The sequence below is a fragment of the Triturus cristatus genome, chromosome 3_2 (assembly GCF_964204655.1).
Source record: "Triturus cristatus chromosome 3_2, aTriCri1.1, whole genome shotgun sequence".
NCBI classification, from domain to species: Eukaryota; Metazoa; Chordata; class Amphibia; order Caudata; family Salamandridae; genus Triturus; species Triturus cristatus.
In genome coordinates, this window is record NC_140584.1 from 283,565,490 (window position 1) to 283,586,665 (window position 21,176).

General features: G+C 46.7%; 1 protein-coding gene across 2 annotated transcripts in view; it reads right to left on the reverse strand.

The window, feature by feature from the left end:
- Positions 1-1,077: 1,077 nt before the first annotated feature.
- Positions 1,078-21,176, reverse strand: part of TAF12 (TATA-box binding protein associated factor 12) — a 107,772-nt gene continuing 87,673 nt past the window's right edge. For both annotated transcript variants that reach the window (XM_085647635.1, XM_085647636.1), the window contains 2 exons: positions 19,797-19,885; positions 1,078-1,600 (listed from right to left, as the gene is read on the reverse strand). In XM_085647635.1, coding sequence (XP_085503761.1) covers positions 1,565-1,600; positions 19,797-19,885 — 125 coding nt within the window. In that variant the 3' untranslated portion in view covers positions 1,078-1,564. The remainder of the gene's footprint in view (positions 1,601-19,796; positions 19,886-21,176) is intronic.

Below are 21,176 nucleotides of genomic sequence, written 5' to 3' on the forward strand. Positions count from 1 at the left end.
TGCAGCTGGGCCGGAGTTGCCGACAGACCCGGGAAAGGCGGGTAGGCCCTCGGCAAATGCCTAGGCTCCTCTGGAGCCGCTGGGGTAGCACCACCCGCACCCTCAGCTGTGTCGCGCAACAGGCTAGGGGAAGGCGAAGAGCGACGCCGCTTCTTTGACTTTTTGTATTTTGTCTTACCTGACCCAGAGAGCGAACACTTCGTTGAACGATGGTGGCGGCTCCGCGACAGGTCCCTCGACCTCCCACGGGACCGGGACCTTGAAAGGCACGGAACAGACTCCCGGGCCTCAAGCAACTTTCGGGACCGCTCCCGCAAAGTTTTCAGAGCCATGGCCCCGGCTGTCGGGGCACGTCGAGGGGATCGTGGGTCCACCCCAGGCAGTAGAGACACTCGCAGACAAAAGACCCAAAAAACTCTGTCAAAATTGACTGGGGGTACTGCTCTCTCCGGATCTGCGCTTGCGGGCACGGAAAAAGAAAGAACTGACGTCAGCGCGCGTGGACGCGTCTAAGTAGCTCCAGCGACGTCATCTCGGCGACTACGACGCCAGCGACGTACGCGGAGCCGCACGACGACGCCTACCAACGCGCAGGGGTACTGCTGATGAAATCTTTCCAGATCCAGTCTGACGCCTGGAGATATTCTAAGGTAAGGAAGCCATCACTAACGTGTATTTTTCAGATACATGTAACAGGGGGTGTCCTCATGGGAGGTTACAAGAAGAGAAAAGGTGGTAATAAGGAGGAACTAGTAAGCCTATTGACCAATGAAAAGCCACCATTTACAAAAGGACAGTGACAGAAGCCAATTAAAAAGATGGGCAGAAAGTGGGTCGGAGCTTCATACCCACTTTACTAAAGGACAGTGACAGAAGCCAATTAGAAAGATGGGCGGAAAGTGGGTCGGAGTTTCATGCCCATATCCTGAATAGAGCATGTCTCGAAGAGACTGCGAAAGCACTGCCTAGGCGAAACCTGAAAACACTAAAGCAGCACACGGAACATAGCTACAGTTCCTTTGGTAACAAGGTGTCACATCCACGGGGATACACTGGTCTTGAAAAAGGCAGCCAGCCTCTGGCTTAATAACTTTTTTTAATCTTGAAAAACAAATGCAAGTCGTATTTATATAAACACCGACAATACAAAGTCTGAGGGAGGAGGTGGAAGGGGAGAAGTGGTGGGGGAAGGATTGGGGGACAAAAAAACCCTCTACTGTCACATCAAATACTCTCACCACACAAGACCACACGCACACGCCGTGGTCCCCAATGAGCAATCACCTAAAGAGAATAATCCAATTGCAATGTCTCGCATAAGAGTCTTCATCTCTCAAATTGCATTTCCTCATTTCCGGAACGGAGGAGGCATTCAGTGTTTTTTTGGCAGATCTGCTCCAAAATTCATGAAGAGTATTGCTGCTGCGGCTGTCAAAACTATATGCTCTTCTGTAAAGCATTAACCAAAAAACAGGAAGGTCCTTTTGATGCCGCTGAAGTTTTTGCGTCAGAGTCAGATTTCGCAAACTGCACTGTGAACGTCTCTCCCAGTCATTCCCAGACCTCATTTCTTTGTCGTTTTGCGAATCAAAGCCATTCTCTGTAATTAAAAAGGAGAAAGGAATAGTTACGTATAACGGAAGACCTTGAACTGAAAGTTCTGTGTTAACCCAATAAGCAATAGCGCACAGAGACAGGTGGAGCTGGGAAGACTCATTGATGCAGGAAGTCTGAACAAAGAGGCTTCACAGGAGCAACAGCTTTATGGACACCACAGGAGTACCTATCTATGCTACTGTAACATCACTCAACACAAGACTACTATAATATTGTCACCGAGAAGAACTATTGCTCGTGGATATTCCTAGCTCCATACAGAGATTAGTATTACAATACGGAGGATGCCTTTCAAATGGAAAGGATACAAGTGCATCTGGTGAAAATGTTTTAGAAATTGTCTTTATTGCATGCAGTAGACAGAGATTAGGGAATATATATATATATATATCCCAACATTGCCTAGCAATCAAGGACGCACTCCGCTGCAGGTAAGTAACGACTTTATATCAAATAAACAAACAGGCAGCTTCCCATCCCCTTTCAAGTCCTTGTGGCCTGACACCTTTCAGAGTTATTTGTCTCCTTTCTCAGAGGCTGTTGTGAGGGTTCAGAAAATTACATGCACTGCCATTCTCCCCTGCGTGCTATACGTTTTTATTGGCCTCCGGTGTGCCTTATATTTAAATTACTTTCACACAGCACGCTGGTATATGCAATCCATTTCGCACATTGCGCAGTGCACGTAATTGTCTGAACACTCACAACCGTGCGCGCACGGTGAAAAACCTGAAAAAAGAATAAATAAATACATAACTTAGCATTTTAAAAACCTTGCAAATTCACTTAAAAAACCATAGGTTTCACACATGTTATAGTTAGCTGGACATTTCACTCGTAAAAAACCAATGAAATTCCCCCGTTATAGTTAGTGCAGGCAACTATAACTCACGCGACCGCAATCCTCTGCTGATGACGTCAGATATTACATCACTGATGACATATGTGTCTTTATGAAAAATAAATATTTGTAATATATGTATAGCTAAAGATTAATGGAAGAAGACCTGGGTAAATAAGTGTGTAAATACAGTGATGTAATATCTGACGTCATCAGCAGAGGATTGCGGTCGCGTGAGTTATAGTTGCCTGCACTAACTATAACGGGGGAATTTCATTGTTTTTTTACGAGTGAAATGTCCAGCTAACTATAACATGTGTGAAACCTATGGTTTTTTAAGTGAATTTGCAAGGTTTTTAAAATGCTAATTCGTAACTATAATGTGTGTGAAACCTACAGTTGTTTCAGTGAAAAAAAAAATATATTATATATATATATATATATATATATATATATATATATATATATATATATATATATATATCTTTGCTCAGCAAATTGAGGCCACACACCACTTCAGGTAAAAGAACATCTTTTATTCCAAAGAAACAGGCAGCTTCCAATCCAGTCTTGGAAACCCTCGGCCTGACCGTTTCAGAGTCTCTAAATGTTTCCTCAGAGGCCATCAGAGCATTCAGTAAGTTCACTTGCAACAACACAAAGATTTCTGTGTGCTTTAAATACTTTCCATCGGCCTCCGTTGTGCCTCATTATTCATAAACATTTCCAAAGCACTCTGGTCCTTGTAGTTGATTTTAGCATAATATCACCCTCCAGTGAGCCCGTTTGCTCCGATATTATTCAGGGTTTAATTTCTAGGCCTCCATTGTGCCCCTGAATCGGACTCTGTCTGTTTAAATTAGGTACCTGCTGTGCCATTTGCAGAGAGAGGATTCCCCTGCGTGGTTCCTCCTGTTATTTCGGACAGTGCGATCCCTCTGTGGCCTGAAGCCGCCACATCAAACATGTTCCAACTTTGCTCAGCAAATTGAGGCCGCACACCACTTCAGGGCCCACTGGAGGGCGATATTATGCTAAAATTTTATTTTTTTTGGACTGATTTACATACAAGTAAAAAGAGTATTTTTTCCATGTTCATTGAATGGCCAATTTGCACTTAGGGCGATATTATGCTAAAAATCAACTACAAGGACCAGAGTGCTTTGGAAATGTTAATGAATAATGAGGCACACCGGAGGCCGATGGAAAGTATTTAAAGCACGCAGAAATCTTTGTGTTGTTGCAAGTGAACTTACTGAATGCTCTGATGGCCTCTGAGGAAAGAGTTAGAGACTCTGAAACGCGTCAGGCCGAGGGTTTCCAAGACGGGATCGGAAGCTGCCTGTTTCTTTGGAATAAAAGATGTTCTTTTACCTGAAGTTGTGTGCGGCCTCAATTTGCTGAGCAAAGTTGGAACATATATATATATATGGAATATGCTACTTACCAGTATGCATCTGTTCTTAGCATGTAGAACTGCAGATCTACACACTTTTGCATAGATCGCCATTTGGTGTTGGGCCTGGATGTTTGCAGTTTGTTTTTCCTCTTGGAAAGTCTTTGGAAGTCACGAGGTCGGTGACTCCTCCTTTGGATCGTATTGCGCATGGTCTTCGGCTTCATCCTCAGATTGTTTTTTGCCAGCAGGAAAAGATGGAGCGTAGTAGTAACAGTGAAGAAACCCATGTGTGTATCTAAATAAGATAAACTGGAACACATACAGGTAGCCGGGGAGGCGGGTGGGCATGTGTAGATCTGCAGCTCTACATGCCAAGAACAGATGCATACTGGTAAGTAGCATATTCCGTTCGAGGCATATGAGCTGCAGATTACACACTTTTGCATAGACTATATAGCAGTTCCCAACCTTAGCGGCGACCACCCGTATCTGTTGCAGTGGTTTGAAATAGTGTTTTAAGTACAGCCTGGCCCACAATAGCTTGTTGCTTAGTTTGCACATCTACACAATAGTGTTTGGTGAAAGTGTGCGGTGTTGACCATGTAGCTGCTTTGCAGATATCATCTAATGGGATGTTCCCTAGAAATGCAATGGAAGCCCCTATCTTTCGTGTAGAATGGGCTTTGGGGGAACGGATAGCGTTCGTTTTGCTTTGTGGTAGCAAATCTGGATGCATTTTACAATCCACCTAGCTATCCCTGATTTTGAGATGGGGTTGACCTTGTGTGGTGGAGAGAAAGACAAACAGTTGTTTGGTCTTTCGGAAAGATTGTGTTCTCTCGATGTAGTAGAGTAAGGCTCTTTTGACATCTAGCGTGTGCAGAGCCCTTTCTGCAACGGTCTGAGGTTGCTAGAAAAATACTGGTAGTTCTACAGATTGGTTTAGGTGAAAAGGGGAAATGACTTTAGGTAGGAATTTTGGGTTGGTACGGAGAACAACCTTGTTATGGTGCATTTGAAGAAAAGGTTCTTGTATGGTAAGTGCTTGTATCTCACTGATCCTTCTAAGGGAAGTGATGGCTACAAGGAAAGCTGTTTTCCATGTTAGGAATTGTAGTTCGCATTTATGCAAGGGCTCGAAGGGAGGCCCCATCAGCCTTGTGAGAACGATATTTAAGTTCCACACAGGTGAGGGTGGTACTCTGGGGGAAATTATTCTTTTCAGGCCTTCCATGAAGGCTTTAATGGCAGGTACTCTGAAGAGTGATAGATGTTGCCTGTTTTGTAAGTAAGCTGCAATTGCTGTGAGGTGTAGTCGAATGGACGTATAGGCTAGATTACACCTCTGTAGGTGGAGTAAGTAGCCTATGATGTGTTGGATAGACACGTCCAGAGGATTGATGGTGTTGTTATGGCAATAAACAACAAATCTTTTCCACTTGGCAGCGTAGCACGCTCTAGTGGTAGGGCGTCTATCTTCTGATGACATTCATACAGTCAGGGGGAAGATTTAGGTATCCAAATTCTAGGATTTCAGGAGCCAGATCGCAAGGTTGAGCTGAGCTGGGTCCGGGTGTCTGATCGCTCCATGGTTCTGGGTTAGGAGGCATGGTGAGAGGTGTAGTTTTTGATGTGGTACTACAGAGAGTTCCAGCAGCGTGGTGTACCACGGTTGTCTGGCCCACGTTGGAGCTACTAGGATGAGTGTGAGGGAGTGCTGTTGTAGTTTGCGCACCACTAATGGAATGAGTGGGAGAGGTGGAAAAGCGTACGCAAATTTGCCTGACCAGTTCATCCATATCGCATTTCCTTTGGACAATGGGTTTGGGTATCTGGCGGCGAAGCTTGGGCATTTTGTGTTTTCGTGGGTGGCGAAGAGGTCTATCTGTGGATGCCCCCACATTTGAAAGAACGGATGAAGAACCTGTGGGTGAAGTTCCCACTCGTGGATTTGTTGTGTCTGTCTGCTGAGCAGATCTGCCACGGTGTTTTGGACTCCTGGGACAGGTTGAGATAGGAGAAAGATTTTGTGGGGAATTGCCCATCTCCATATGCTCTGTGCTAATTGAGAGCTGTGGAGAGTGTGTGCCGCCTTGTTTTTGTATACAATACATGGCCGTCATGTTGTCTGTGCGAATGAGGACTGCCTTGCCTGAAATATGTGTTTGAACAGATTTCAGGGCTAAAAAGATTGCTAGTAACTCCAGATGGTTGATATGGAGTAACTTTTGTTGAGGCGTCCATGTGCCCTGCACGGTGAGGTGTAACAGGTGAGCTCCCCAGCCGGAGAGCGATGCGTCCGTTGTTAGTATTATCTGGGGAACCGGGTCCAGGAACGGTCGACCTTTGGAAAGGTTTGTGGTGTTCCACCACTGCAGAGAGCGATGGGTGCGACCGTCTACCAACACCAAATCTGTCAGTTGACCTTGGGCCTGGTTCCATTGGCGCGCTAAGCACTCTTGGAGAGGACGCATCTGGAGTCTTGCGTGGGGCACTAAGAAAATGCAAGAGGCCAACATCCCTATTAGTTGCATTAACACTCGTGCTGGAAGGGAGTGTTGAGGTATGAATTTTTGTCGCAAAGCCTGAATGCTTGCAATCCTGGCCGGATTGGGGTAGGCTATTGCTTTTGAGGTGTCTATGGTGGCACCAAGGTATTGTTTTTTGTGGGATGGTTGTAGCTGGGACTTTTGGTGGTTCACCGTGAAGCCTAGTTGGTGAAGTAGTTCGATTGTGATGGCGGTGTGGTGTATACACTGATTGTATGAAGTGGCTTTTATCAGCCAATCGTCCAAGTATGGGAAGACGTGAATGTGCTGTCTTCTCAGGTGTGCCGCCACCACCGCTAGGCACTTGGTGAATACCCGTGGTGCTGTTGTGAGTCCGAACGGGAGCACTTTGAATTGGTAGTGTTGTCCGTCCACTACAAATCTGAGGTACTTTCTGTGAGCATGGTGTACTGGAATGTGGAAGTATGCGTCTTTCAAGTCCAGTGTGGTGAGAAAGTCGTTCTGGGAGAGGAGCGGAAGTACCTGCTGAAGCGTTACCATGTGAAAATGGTCTGAGTGTGTGTATGTGTTTAGGGGCCGGAGATCTAGAATAGGTCGTAGAGTCTCGTCCCTTTTTGGTATTAGAAAATATAGGGAGTAGACCCCCATATTTTGATAATTGACAGGAACGTGTTCTATTGCCTGTTTTTGTAGGAGGGAGATTACCTCCTGCTTTAGTAATGTTGAATGTTCTTGTGACATTGGGCGTTGCCTGGGTGGAATGTTTGGGGGGGTAGATGTTAGTTTCAGGCAGTAGCCTGACCGAATTATTTGGGTCACCCATTTGTCTGAGGTGATGGTCTCCCAGACATGAAGGAAATTTTGGAGTCTGCCCCTGACCGGAGTGGAATGGTCTGGGGGGAGCGGGGGAAAGTCATTGGGTAGGAGGTGTGGCAGAACGGGCGTTGTTTGTTTTGCCTCTGCCCTTGTTGTTGTTACCCCTGTAGCCGCATCTTTGGTAACCTTTTGTAAAGGTGGTCTGAGTAGGGGATTTGTATGATGTGGACGCTGTGTCTGAGGAGTAGCCTCTGGATGCACTCCGAAAGGAGCAGCGGCGAAAGGAGCGTCTGGGCGGGTGAGACTTTAAGGCCCCCATGGATTTTGCGGTATCCGTGTCCTTTTTTCATCTTTTCTAAGGCCTCATCCACCTTTGGCCCGAATAGATGTTCCTGGTCAAAGGGATGGTTAAGGATGGAGGCTTGTACTTCTGGTTTAAACCCAGATACCCTTAACCAAGCATGGCGACGGAGAAGGACGCTGGTGTTGATGGCCCTGGAGGCTGTGTCTGCTGCATCTAGGGCACAACGTATGGAGGTGTTTGTGATCGTTTTACCCTCTTGAATTAACTCGCTGGCCCTACCTTTATATTTTTCAGGGAGATGGTGCATTATGCTTTCCAATTCGTCATAATGAGCCCTGTCATATCTGGCCAGCAGTGCCTGAGTGTTTGCTATATGCCATATGTTGGCGGCCTGGGATGCTGTGCGTTTGCCTGATGCATCTAGCAGTTTTGACTCCTTGTCAGGTGGTGGTGCATCACCTGACGCTTGTGAATTTGCCCTTTTACGTGCCGTAGATACCACTAAGGAATCTAGTGGCGCTGGTCCTCTGATGTAAGAGGGATCTGAGGGAGCAGGTTTGTATTTCAATACGTGGGTTAAGGACCCTGGCTCTAACTGGATCTTTAAAAACTTCTGCCGCATGCTTTACCACCCCTTTGAGCATGGGCAGTATGGAGGTGGACCTATGTGAAGTATCAAATGTGTCTAGGAGGAAATCTTCCTCTAGGGTCATTATGCATGTCCACCCCGTGATAATGTGCTGCCCTTTGCAGAAGATGGATGAACCGTAATGAATCTTCTGGTGGAGATGGTCTAGAAGGGTAAATATCGTCTTGTGGGACGTTGGGGATATCTGGTATATTGTAATCATCCCATGGTTCTGGAGATCCTGTAGGGGTGGGGTCCTGTGGCACATCCCCTGTATCATCATATGGGTCGCCCTGATCATCATCGTCTGGAGACGGGGTAGGAGAACGATGAGGTGGGGTGGAGGTGGGGAAGGAGGAGGAGGTGGAGGGGAAGGTATTCTGAACGGAGAGGTAGCAGAGTCCTTCCTCTTTGGAGGTGGAGCAGGCTTCTCCAAATGTCTCTTTTTGGTAGAGAGTGTCAAATGTCCAGTTTTTGGATCCTTGGTGAGAGTTTTTTGCAAGGGATCCGGTGTAAATAGCTCTGGTGAGGTAATTTGGTCCGTTGGCGCCGAAGGCGTCGGGCCGATGACTTTTTAGGTTTTTCTGTGCCGGTTTGATGTTTAGAAGCCGGCTTGGGACCCTCCGGTCTCTTGGTCGGCGCCGAGATGGGCTTCGGCTTGGAAGTGTCTGTGCCGGTGGCCTTGTGTGGTTTGGTCGGCACCGAAGATGGCATCGGTGCCGAAGAGCTGGGTTTCGACCCCGAGGGCTTCGGTGCGGAGCTTGGTGTCGAGGTGGAGGCCGGTTTCTTTTTCGGTGCCGAAGTGTGTTTCTCTGCACCGCTGGTATAGGCTGGCTCGAGCCCGAGCCGCCGGAAGGCTTACTTGGCTTCTTCACCGGGCCCGAAGGTGGGGTGTGTGAAGCAGTGTCTCTGGTCTTGCCTAGGCGCGAAGGCGTGACCGAAGCCTTTTTGGGTGTCGGTGCGGGTGTGGGAGGGGGTAGATTGGTACTCACGACCCTTTGCGCCGGAGTGATGTCCTCTACATCTGACTCGTCGGCCTCGGAAGCGCCGACGAGGTCCTCTTCGGTGCGATGATGTTTCGGATCGTCGATGTCGTCTCCGAAGATGTCGACTGGAATGGACGTCGAGGAGTGTGCCATGTTCTTTCTGGCTCTTCGGTCCCGAATAGTCTTTTTGGATCGGAAAGACTTACAGGCCGGACAGTCTCGAGCCTCGTGTTCAGGGGAGAGGCAGAGATTGCATACCTCATGAAGATCGGTGTGGGGAAATTCGGACCCACATCGAGGGCACTTTTTAAATGGAGTTCTTTCTATGAGCCGGGACCGGAGTCTGGGTAGGCCCGAAGGCCGCCGTCGACGACTGGAACCGAAGGTTTGTGTCGATGAGAAGGCGTGTTAATTGAAGAGATCGTGATCGAAACAATACAGCGATTGGGGTGAGGATTGCGCGTGGATCGTCGAACTGGAATCGGTTCGGAACCGGAGCGCGAAGATTACATCCGAGCCCGATGGCAGAAAAAAACAATCTGAGGATGGAGCCGAAGCCCATTCGCAATACGATCCAAAGGAGGAGTCACCGACCTCATGACTTCCAAAGACTTTCCAAGAGGAAAAACAAACTGCAAACATCCGGGCCCAACACCAGATGGCGATCTATGCAAAAGTGTGTAATCTGCAGCTCATATGCCTCGAACATATATATGTCTGAACTGGGGTGGCAGAGTGGGCTAAAGAACGGTGATGGATCAAACCCAGATCTGTTGACTGGGTGCGAGTGTTTGATTGGTTCTGATGCTCCGTCCATCACCACCCCCTTTTGTACCGCTTTGTTCGCCATAAGTTGGCAGGGTATGCTCAGACGCGAGTCCCTTGCTCACTTTGCCACTGGATTCAAGCAAGCCTGGCTGAAGACGGCTGAAATGCCAGAAACCGGTCCTAGGAAGCTTGTTTCCGGTCCAGGGAAGGCATGGCTTGGCAGTTCGGGCTGGACTGTTCCCATGAGGCACAGGGTCAGACTGATTTGCATATGGCTATGTCTGAACTGGGGTAGCAGAGTGGGCTAAAGAACGGTGATGGATCAAACCCAGATCTGTTGACTGGGGGTGAGTGTTTGATTGGTTCTGATGCTCCGTCCATCACCACCCCCTTTTGTACCGCTTCGAACACACACACCCACACACCTACACACCTACACACACACACACACCTACACACACACCTACACACACACCTACACACACACACACACACACACACACTTGTGCACCGTTCATGAAGGCTTGGCCTCACACATCATGCACCCCTCTGACAATGAGAAGTTAAATGCTCCATGCCACGTACATCCCTGTCCATGAAAAGATGGGCCTCTCGAGTCAGGTCCATCTGTCCAGCAACAGCGTGGACATGCACAACATGCACCGCGCTATCTATGAAGGGTTGGGCTTCGTCCATAACGTACACCCTTGTGTCCATGAACAGCTGAGCCCTGCCTCTGTTGTTCCTCATCTAGAGTCGTTGCCGTTTCAATAAATCTATGAAAATCATCCAGAGAAAAATAATGCTTCCATAAACTTATAATCTTATAACCATGAGTCCAAGTCAGAGACTTCTTTAATAAAGGTAAAACGCAGTAAAACATTCGAAGGCTAGTAAACAACTTCCAAAGACGCATTACTGGATACCACTGCATTAACATTTATTTCAGTTAAAAAAAGTTTCTGTAGTCTCATTTCTTTTTCTGTTCTTTCTTGCTATCCTTTCTGCATCTTTATTCCCTCTTCTTGTTCGTTTCTGTTTTCTCTCCTTTATCTCGGTCCTGTGTCCGTTTACACCTTTATAATTTTTTTCTTTCCTCCGACACATTCCTTTCCCCTTCTTTATTTTGCTTCTATCCTCGCCTGTTTCTTTTATTCGCTCTTTTCTTACTTCTCACTATCTCACATTCTTTCATTTTCTCTTTTATTCCTTGTTGCCTTTGCTACTTCTCAGCTTCATGACGTCTTCCCTTTCTTCATTTTCTTTCATTCCTTGGCTCCCTTTTCTTCCCTCGCTCTCCTTTGTTCCTTTCCATCACTCTTTATTTCCTTCTATTCGTTCCTTCTTTCCCTTTCTTCATTTAGCATTTCCTTCTTCCCTTTACATCTCATTTTCCCTTTCCTTCTTCGTTCCTTCTATTTTTCAGCCTCACTTTCATTCCCCGCTTTCTTTCATTTTTTATTCTTTCCTGTTTTCGATCTTTCCTTCCACTCACTCTTTCTTCCATCCTTTTTCGCATCCAGACCTCATTCTGTCCTTATTCGCCCCGCTTTCCTTTCTTTTTCTCACTCCTTCCTTCTTTTATTGCTTCCATTCAAACTAATGTTTTCCTTCTTTCTTTTTTTCCCCATCCTCTCCATTTGTTAAAAGTACTTAACTTCCTACAGCAATCTTTCCCTTTGTTAATGTGCATTTCACATTGCCTAACTGGTATACGCAAGGGCAGGGGATGGCTGCAGAGACGTTTGCTTGTTGGGTGCTAGCTAGCCTGCAGGTACCTACTGCTAAAGGTCCTAGTGCAAGGTACACGTTTAAGAATAACCGACTTAATTGTATGAATCTGTGCATGTTGAGAAGTACATGGGCATTTTCTCATCCTGCACTGAAAACTCTAGGACTGGTCTTGCCAATAATCCTTGTAATGTTCCTACCACCAAGACACACCAGTTTTCTAGACATCAATGGACTTTAGGGCAGTTAGTTTATTAGTAGAAGTATTTCGGGTTCTAGCTCTTCTAACCAGAGCATTGGATTGGATGTATTGCATGACAAATCCCGGGCAGATTGTCACCTCTCAAAGGTAATTCATAAACAATAGTAAAAGGACAAAAACCGGCAATTGGACACCTCACAGATAAACCGGTCATGATACAGCTCATAAGGGTATTAAAGCGTGGGGTGCTCACTGAAGCAGAACGGGGGCTCGGCCTTTGTCTCTTCGCCGTTATGCATCCTTAATTAATAATCAATTAGGCAGTAGCTTGGGCAGTTTTCCTTGATCATAAGTAATGGTCACTATTGAAAATTGTGGAGACCCCTCGTCTACACAGAGGACTACATGACTTGTGGACCCGCTCCCCCCCTCCCCCAACTCATCGGGCAGAAAGGTGTACATTATGGAAACCACACAACATGAGAGTCAAAGGCCCTTCTAGAATCATATACCCCTATGTCTGCAAAGAACTGACTATCCGACATCAGCCACCGTCTGTCCATTAAGATCTGAGCCTTCCACATCATGCACACGTGTCCATGAAGAAGTAGGTCTCAACACATTATACACCCTGGTCTACGAAAGCTGGGCCCCAATCTACTGAAGAGGATCTGGGCATCACAATTCATGCACCTTTACTTTCAAAAAGGTGGTCATCGCATGTCATACATTACTCTATGCACGAAGAGCTAGGCTTCATGTGTTCCTCTGTTCATGAGAACTTGGCCTCACTCACATCGCTCTTCATGAAGAGCATGGCCTCGTACATCGTATCCCCACTGGTTCATGAAGAGCTAGACACTGCATTTCGTACTGCAGGCCTACGAAGAACAAAGCATTGCATATCATGCTCCACTCAACCCACGTACACTTGGGCTTCATGTTACGCCCCCTTGATTCATAAAAGTGGACCTCCCACATCATGCACTCTGTCCGCTGAATAGCTTGGCCCTGTTTCCCATGACCTAATTTACTTCAGCAAGGCACACCCTTTGACACACTGACGAATAAGGTGACTTTAACCATCTGAGCCTACAAAGTCTCTAGCGGAGTGGGGACGGTCTCGCTACGAAGACTTTTTCTGAAGAGCATCATCTTTCCTACATGAAGCTCTGAATCAATTGAGGTGGTAAATCTCCCTTTGACCCACGTCACTTGCCACCCACTTGACTGTCTATGAAGAGAAGATCACGCAAGTCACGCACCCCATCCCTTCCAGAAAAGCAAATTACTTTAACGGACAATCTCAGCATCATCCAAGGAGTTTGACACTGTTCTGTGCACCCTATACAGATTCCAAAAAAGAGAAATATAGCAAGCCCTTGGATTGGGATAACCAACCTACATACCATTGCTGGCACCAAAATGATGACACCTTAAATGTACTTTACACCATTTACAAACACTAAAAAATGGTCTCTGCAGATACTAGCTGGCACCTATAACAATCATGATTTAGCCCTTGGATAAACCCAACGCCCTTTTGTTGCACAGCTCGGAGATGAATTGACGCGGTCATAAATAGAGGCTGTTTCGAGTGAAACAGTAACAATGACAATCTTTTAATTTAGCTGGTATTCCTGTATTTAAGACAGGGTGTCTGGTTACCATTGGCATAACAACAACTAGTTTTTGTATAGCTTTTCATACCACACTTCTGTCATTTCCAAGTGCTGTAAATAACAGATGTTACTATTATCCACTTATGGTACTCAATTTAGTTCGCTCTGAGAGGATGGAAGGCAGTGTCAGCCTTGCTGGGATTCAGCTTTGTGACTTACTGATCACTGCGTTGTTCGAGCCTTAAACGTTTGGCTCATGGTGCTATCCTTGCTAGCGTCACAGACTTGAGTAAGGGAAGCAGCCAAGATGGTCCAAGCATGGGCACACACTATTTGCTTTACAAGAGGATTGTCTTTTCCATACTTTCCTTAGATGAGGGTCTGTAGTTTTTGGAAAGTAATGCAAAAGGACAAATATGCGGAATTCAGAGCTTTGTAATATGGTATGCAAAGCAAATATCGCCATATACTGGCTCTTTTTACCTTAGTTAAAGTTGGTAGATTTATAGAGCGCGGCTTATCACCTGCGAGGGTATCCATGCACTGTCCTAGGGTACGGGGAAATTAAGTGATTTGCCCAGAATCACAGGATGTTGCGCCAATGCCAAGACTCAAACCCAGAATCCCCAGATCCCAAGTCGGCAGCTTCTGCCCGCTGACTACCATAGTAATCTTTTGACCAGTATCTCCACTAACGCCATGAGACATACCGTCTTAACATACCTGATGTAGGCAGGGGAACTACTATGAACTTTTGGTCATCCGGTAATGCATCCTGAATTTGATTTCACTTCTAATTGAAAGTCGATGCAGTTTACACGGGACTGGTGCTATTGGCACCTTTCAGGCACTACTAGTGGCTGTTCTCGCTATGGTGGTTTGAATATTCCACCAATACTCAGCTCGAAAGACCAGAGTACAACGCTTTGCGGGATTCAGCTTGGCACCAACGATTGCTCGTAGAAAAGTTACAGCATCATCGTGTGAGTTTGAATGCACATTTATGTAAGGAAATACGCAAAGATTCTGGTGACTTCAACAGTTTTCTGTTTCACTGACAATATTACTGCACACAAACTGAGTCTTGAAGAACTTTATAACCTTGTCCGAACTGATTGTAGCACACCCCTTCAAAATGTGATAATGCAAGCTTGATTGGTCAAGTTTGACGTACAAAGAGAGTCAAAAATATACTTCCAGAACTTTAGCTTTACCAGGCAATGAAATTGAGTGGTCTTAACGAAAAAGTTGAGGATTTATAGAGGCAACCACATGAAATTATATTTTTGATATTGTACAAATTTGTGGAAAAGAGCTACGAGAATCTGCAGGTCTTTCACCTCTGGCTAGATGTAGTGATGTCTGGACTGGTACATTTAACACACTAAACAAATGTCTTGTCTATTAGCTGCTGCCATTCCCCTCACCAACTACATTATAAACAAGCATTGGCATAGCCAATAGGTCTCGCCTTTGGGACCTGATGCATAACTAAATACTTATAAGGTCCCGAAGACGAGAACTATTGGCTATGCCAATGCTTGTTTAAACCATGAAATGCTGCGAACTCACACGTCCTACACTAGCAGAACGCAGGTGCCTCCCTTGGTTTGTTATTGTTAACGATATATATATTTTTTTTTTTTGTTGAAACCTTTATTACAGAATGCAACAGATATACAAAGATGGGCCTACAACCTTCAGGCCAGCCGCTAGCAAACAGTGAGAGCATAAAATACAGTTATTAAACACAAGCGGCAAGTGATAAAGGTCCCAGAAGTCGAGGGAAGCGTTGGCGGCCACACCGTCCGGACCCCCCAAATGGCGGTTCCATTTTTCATGAGAAACTACAAACAAACCCACAAGGCAGCAAAAGTCAAAGCAGCATTATGAGCTCCCCTGGGGAGGACCCTACCGATCCACAGGAATATGGGGGGGGGACAGGCCGGGACAGAAACAAAGTAGACACAATACCCAGAACCAAGGTGACAAGCAGACTAGGGAGACTGGGCCACTGCCAAGTCAGGCATCAGCGGCGGGGTACAAATCCCGCCACGATAGGAGTTCCAGGGGCCCCACACTTTCACCCATTTCCCAGGCTTACCTCTCGCCACATACACTACCTTCTCCCGAAACATACACCAATCCATGTTGTCCTTCCACACCGAAACCGTTGGTGATCTCTGGGAGCCCCACAATTGTGCTACGTCACGCTTGGCCACCATATATCCCAGAGTCACCCACCACGTCTGCGGCACCGTATAATCAGTCGGCTCCCACACATTTAGCAGACATCTCCTAGCCTCGGGAAACAGTGCCACATGCGTGACCGCTTGCAACACCGCATGTACACCACGCCAGAATCGCGCCACCTCCGGGCATTCCCACAAAATATGGATGAAGGTCCCTAACAAACCACACCCACGCTTACACAGCCCATCCACGGCATATCCCATATGCATCAGACCCGGCCCCGAAACATAGACCCTGTGAAGTATTTTGAGCTGGACGAAGCGAAGGCGGGCCTCGTCATCCAGCTCCAATCCATCGGCGACCCATGCCTCACGAAGGCCAGTCAGCAGTCCCGAGCGATCGTTGATGAGCTTTTTATAAATCAATGAGATAGAGTGCTAGATGGGCATGTACCGGATGGCACTATCTTCCAGAGGGGAGCACTCCGGGATGGAGGCAACATCCGGGAATACAGAACACAGCGCGTGACGAACCTGTACATATCGGAAGTACTCCCTGTCCTGCAACTGGAATTCCTTCTGCAGCACATCGAACGTTTTGAATCCCCCCCTCGTCCAGAGATCGCCCACCCTGCTGATGCCTATCATGTCCCACTTCTCAAAGCCTTTCGAGGTCCACAAGCAGCCCAGTCGCTCAGATGCATACAGTGGCGTCGCCCGGGTCAACCGATCCTTCCACCCCATCGCCAAGTTTGTCGCGTGCCACACCCGTACCGCGACCCGCGTAGGGCCCGTCAAACGTGCGTCGAGCGATGTAGAGTAAAGCGCACGATTATAGTCGCCACCCGGCAGTAACAGTTTGTCCATTTCAAAAGCCGTGTTAAGGGCGGGCCCATAAAGGCCGTGGTTTATCGCAGCCAGCTGGGAGGCCCAGTAATACCGTTTGATGTCTGGGAGGGCGACCCCCCCGTCATACCACGGGAGCGTCAGCTTCGCGAGGGCGATACGCGGCCTCCCATCCCAAAACAGGTGGCGCTGCAGACCCTCCACCTCCCGAAAGTAGCGCGCCGGGACGACGTCCATCGTGTTTTGTAAAGCGTATAAGAAACGTGGCAACGACATCATCTTAAACAGTGCCGCACGGCCGAGCGGCGAGAGCGGCAAGCGCCTCCAACGCGCCACATCCTCCTTCAGGAGCTGGAGGGGGGGGGAGTAAGTTCTGTGTATATCGGGCCGCAGCGTCCAGGGTAATAAAGATACCCAGGTACTTAAATCCCTGCGGAGCAACCTGGATAGGACAACCCCGCGGAAGGATAGGAGCCTCCCCCGAGAGGACATACACACAGGATTTTGCCCAGTTGATGACTAAGCCGGAGTTGCGGCCGAATGAACGCAACACATCCACTAACACAATCAGTGATTTGGGCGGGGAAGCAAGGTACAAAAGAATATAGTCCGCGTAAAGGGATACGCGATCCTCATACTCGGGGGTCCATCGGAGACCACGAATCGAAGGGTGCCACCGCAGCCACTCCGCCAGGGGCTCCAAGGCAAGCGCAAAAAGGAGCGGCGACAGCGGGCAGCCCTGCCGCGTGCCCCTGCCCAGTTCAAACGGAGCCGATACTCTACCATTCACCGCCACCTGCGCCAGCGGTCCGGAATACAACAGTTTCACCCAGCCAATGAATCCCGCGCCAAACCCAAACTTAGCCAGCGTCGCCCAAATATATGGCCACTCAAGCGTGTCGAACGCCATAGTGGCGTCCAAGGACGCCAAAATGGCTGGCTCTCGGTTAACGATATTTTTAATAGTCAGGCACTTATCTTCGTGTATCTCGAAGTAGTGACGGAAATGTTAGAGTGGATAAAAGGTTGTGTCATAGGTTCGGTTGAGCTGGAGTGGCCATTTCAGAAGGGTAACTAATTGCTATTGCCAAGACGTAAACTAAACAATACGTCGTGAGTTCATCCAAGCACACCTTGGTCCAGCACTGACCAATCAGACGCTTTATTTACTTTCAGACTTTCGGTGCCTTTGTCCAATAGCAGCAAGGTTGGGATGAGGCTAATGAACCAATGAGTGGACTGAAGTCATCCTGGAAGCTGATGTTAAGACAATCGAATGGGTGGCGGTAGTTGTTTGCTAATTTCCGAGCTGGGTTTGGCAAAACTGATGGACTCGGTTGTCCCGTAGAGCATAAGATGAAGACGACTGGGGCGTGGGAGTGCGGCGGGTGAATGAATACGACAGGGAGATCGAGGGTGAGGGGCAGAGGGGGGGGGGGGGATAGTTGATGGAACTTGGTGAAGAGCATGCCAGAGATCACGCGAGCAACAAGACAAGCCCGGGAGTGATGCGCGCTTGAGCACGCTTGTGCCCGCTGCAGCGAAAGTGAAAGCGCCGCATTTGCCCATATGTTTCCAATTAAAGAGATCGTGAGACACGGCGCGATAATTGGAATCATATGGCGCTCATGCTCGCTCCCGCGAACACTAGGCCATATAACAGAGAAGGCGGGACATGCACCCCCCCTTGGGCCAATTGCGTGCGGTCTTTCTTAGAAAGACAGCATGCACAGCCCAATAGCAAGAGATAAATTCCAAGCACACGCACGAGCGTGTGTTTGGAATTTAAAAGCCCTAACAAAATGCCTCGCAGAGCGACGCATGCGCGCTGGCGAGACCTAAATAAGATTAAGATGTGGCTGTAGTCTGGCCAAGCAAAAGCTGGAACACACCGACTATGCACCACACTTTCATGCGGATAATTCAATAACTGAACGGGAGGCCTCATCAGTGTCCTTCTAAAGAGCTGTCTTTCTAAAATATTCCTACCACACCTACTTTATAATTTAACTTCCCCCATAAGAGGTGTCTTATGGATTCATGTTCCCATGCAGGCTGGAGGACTACGTAAAGCACTTCTGTGGGATGGGCCCCTCCCTGTAGAAGACAGCAGTTTTTTGTTAACCTCCACAAACCTCCCTCTTCATCACAACCAGCACTGACCAATTTTCAGGCAACTTTCGTTAAGGGTTTGAACTCCTTACAGTTAGCCTGAGAGTGCGTGATGATTTACGAAAACGTAGTTAAGTTAAAAGCTTGGCTCTTCTCCTCCAACCTATTTTACAATTTGGCTTCTAATTGCATGGTTGTGTGTAGGATATCGTGAGATCACAGTGTGCGCTACAAATTAATACATCAAATCAAGGCTTTAAAGTATAGTTTAAAGTATAGTTGCAGCTCACACGCCACTGACTACTGCCAACTAAACTGTTCCCTTTATAATCTTCTATAAACCCAGCTGGATGAAAAAATTGTTGTTCAATGGCTATAGGCACAAAATTATGCATGCACACCCCCTTATTCTTCACTAGTATCAACGTATGTTATAGGGTTATTAGGTGAAAGCCATCACTATGAAAAGTACAGGAAACTTACAAAAGATGCAACTCCAATAAATGGCACTTAATTTGAACACGTGTGCCAACTTAAAAAGTCTACACTTTCAATTGGCAGACTAGGTCTTTCCAGGAGAGACAAAATGGATGAGATCGGTCTTGTGGCAATTTCTAAATTTGTGGTGACTAGGAGTTACATTAAATGCTCCATTGCCTTATTCCCTCTTGTTGAAAGAGTCTTCCCCAACCCCAGAATCGGACCCCCTTCTCTCCCTAGTATATCAAACCTGGCTGTGAACACAAAGACTTTGAGCTTTCAGGAGGAAGTAGGTTTACTACTTTTCACCTTTTGTCCAAAAACATCTTTATTACTAATTCCCTGCACCGTCATTTGATGAAGCATGGTCACTGCCAACTTACTTCTTCTCTTTCTTATACATATAAAAAGATGCCAACAGCAATGTCCAATGCTCTCTGCAAGCACGGGTCCATTTGTGGCCTAAGAGCTACTCACTGCAGTGAGAGATGATGTTCAGAGAACTTCAAGAACTGGGACTCTCTAGGCCTGCCAAGGTAATTTGGGCTTTTGCAGTCTATCAGCAGTATTTCTCAGAAAGGACTGAAATTGCTTTTGTGAATATCTGCTACTTACCTAAATAAATAAAACACCCAAAAAATAAACACAATAGGATTCAATTCTGCTTTGCTAATCCACCTGTCATGGGTCTCACACAAGCTCAGTCTCCTTAGTGCCATATCCTTCTCAGACCAGGCCTCACCTGCTTGTGAGCTTCTGTTGTGCAGGCTTTCTTGTAAGGTCTGATTTCTTCTGTTCCAAAACCCGGGATCCACATGTTCCACTGTCGCTCTACCATATGCAACAAAATAAAAAAAAAATTAAAAACCTCAGTTGAAGTCATGCCACATTAATGTGATAAATGAAACTGATGCTCAGACAAAGGAGATGAAAAGATTCAATGACGAAGAGAAAAAAAGACAGACAGAAAACAACAAATAGTGCAAAATAAGACAATAAGTGTTTGTGAGAATAGGTCGTTTGCACATAAAACACATTATCTGGCACAAAAGTCACATCAAATGTATAATCTCCACAGGGAATACGTCCACTATTTTATGCGCATTCATCCTCATTAGTGGTTACACGTACAATCATGTACACTACACAGGGGTGCTAAAAGCCATCAAGATATCCATGGACCCAGGTTGGTTAGTAAAAGAAAGACATAACTTAGGTGCAAGGTAAACCTCACATCCCATGATGCTGGAGATGCTTCATTTGCGATGCTAACTTCAGCTGCGTCCATAAGTAGTACCAATGTAGCAAGTTTCCTGAAACGTTTGTAGCAAAAGGACAGAATTTTGGAACAGTATGTGCAGCTAACAATGCGTGCAACGATTCAACTTTACGGTATTTTGTCAAGAGTTATTGGGCTAACCTACTAAATCGAGTTAAGTGTAAATTAAGGAAAATTTGCATTTTAAGGTACCGCAGTAAGATCACCTGCCCCCTTAGGTGGAGACAGGGGTAACTACAAACACGCCACATTGATGTTTCGGACAACCTTTTGGGAACCGCCCCAATGGCATCTTAAACAAGCTTTTGCAATGCAATAGGCCTCGCATTTGCAAGGGGTAAAGCTATTGGCATTGTAAATAACAATGCCTTTTATTTATCTGTTTTGATAATTAACACATAAATAAAAGGCATTGTCAAATACAATGCCAATAGCTCAAACTCTTGTAAATGAGAGACTAATTTCATTTCAAAGAAGCGGCCGCCATTGTATCGGGCTGCTTGGAAATCGAAAGCTCGCATGGTGCGCTGAATGTTGCAGGGAAGCATGTTGTGCCTGCAGTAGGAGAAACTCATTAAAGAAAATAGTATTTACAGACTAAATAAGATATGCCGTGTAACAGAAGTAAAAGGGCCAGTCCCCATGGGAGGTTACAAATAAAGACAAGGTGATACTAAGGAGGAACTAACAAGCCTATTAACGAATCAGAAGCCAGCATTTGCAAGAGGCAATGACACAAGCCAATGACATATGGGTGGAGAGTGGGCGGGGCTTCAAGTCCATACTCCAATACAGCATGCCTCGCAGAGCAGTGGATGCGCTGCCAAGGCTCAACCTAAAAAG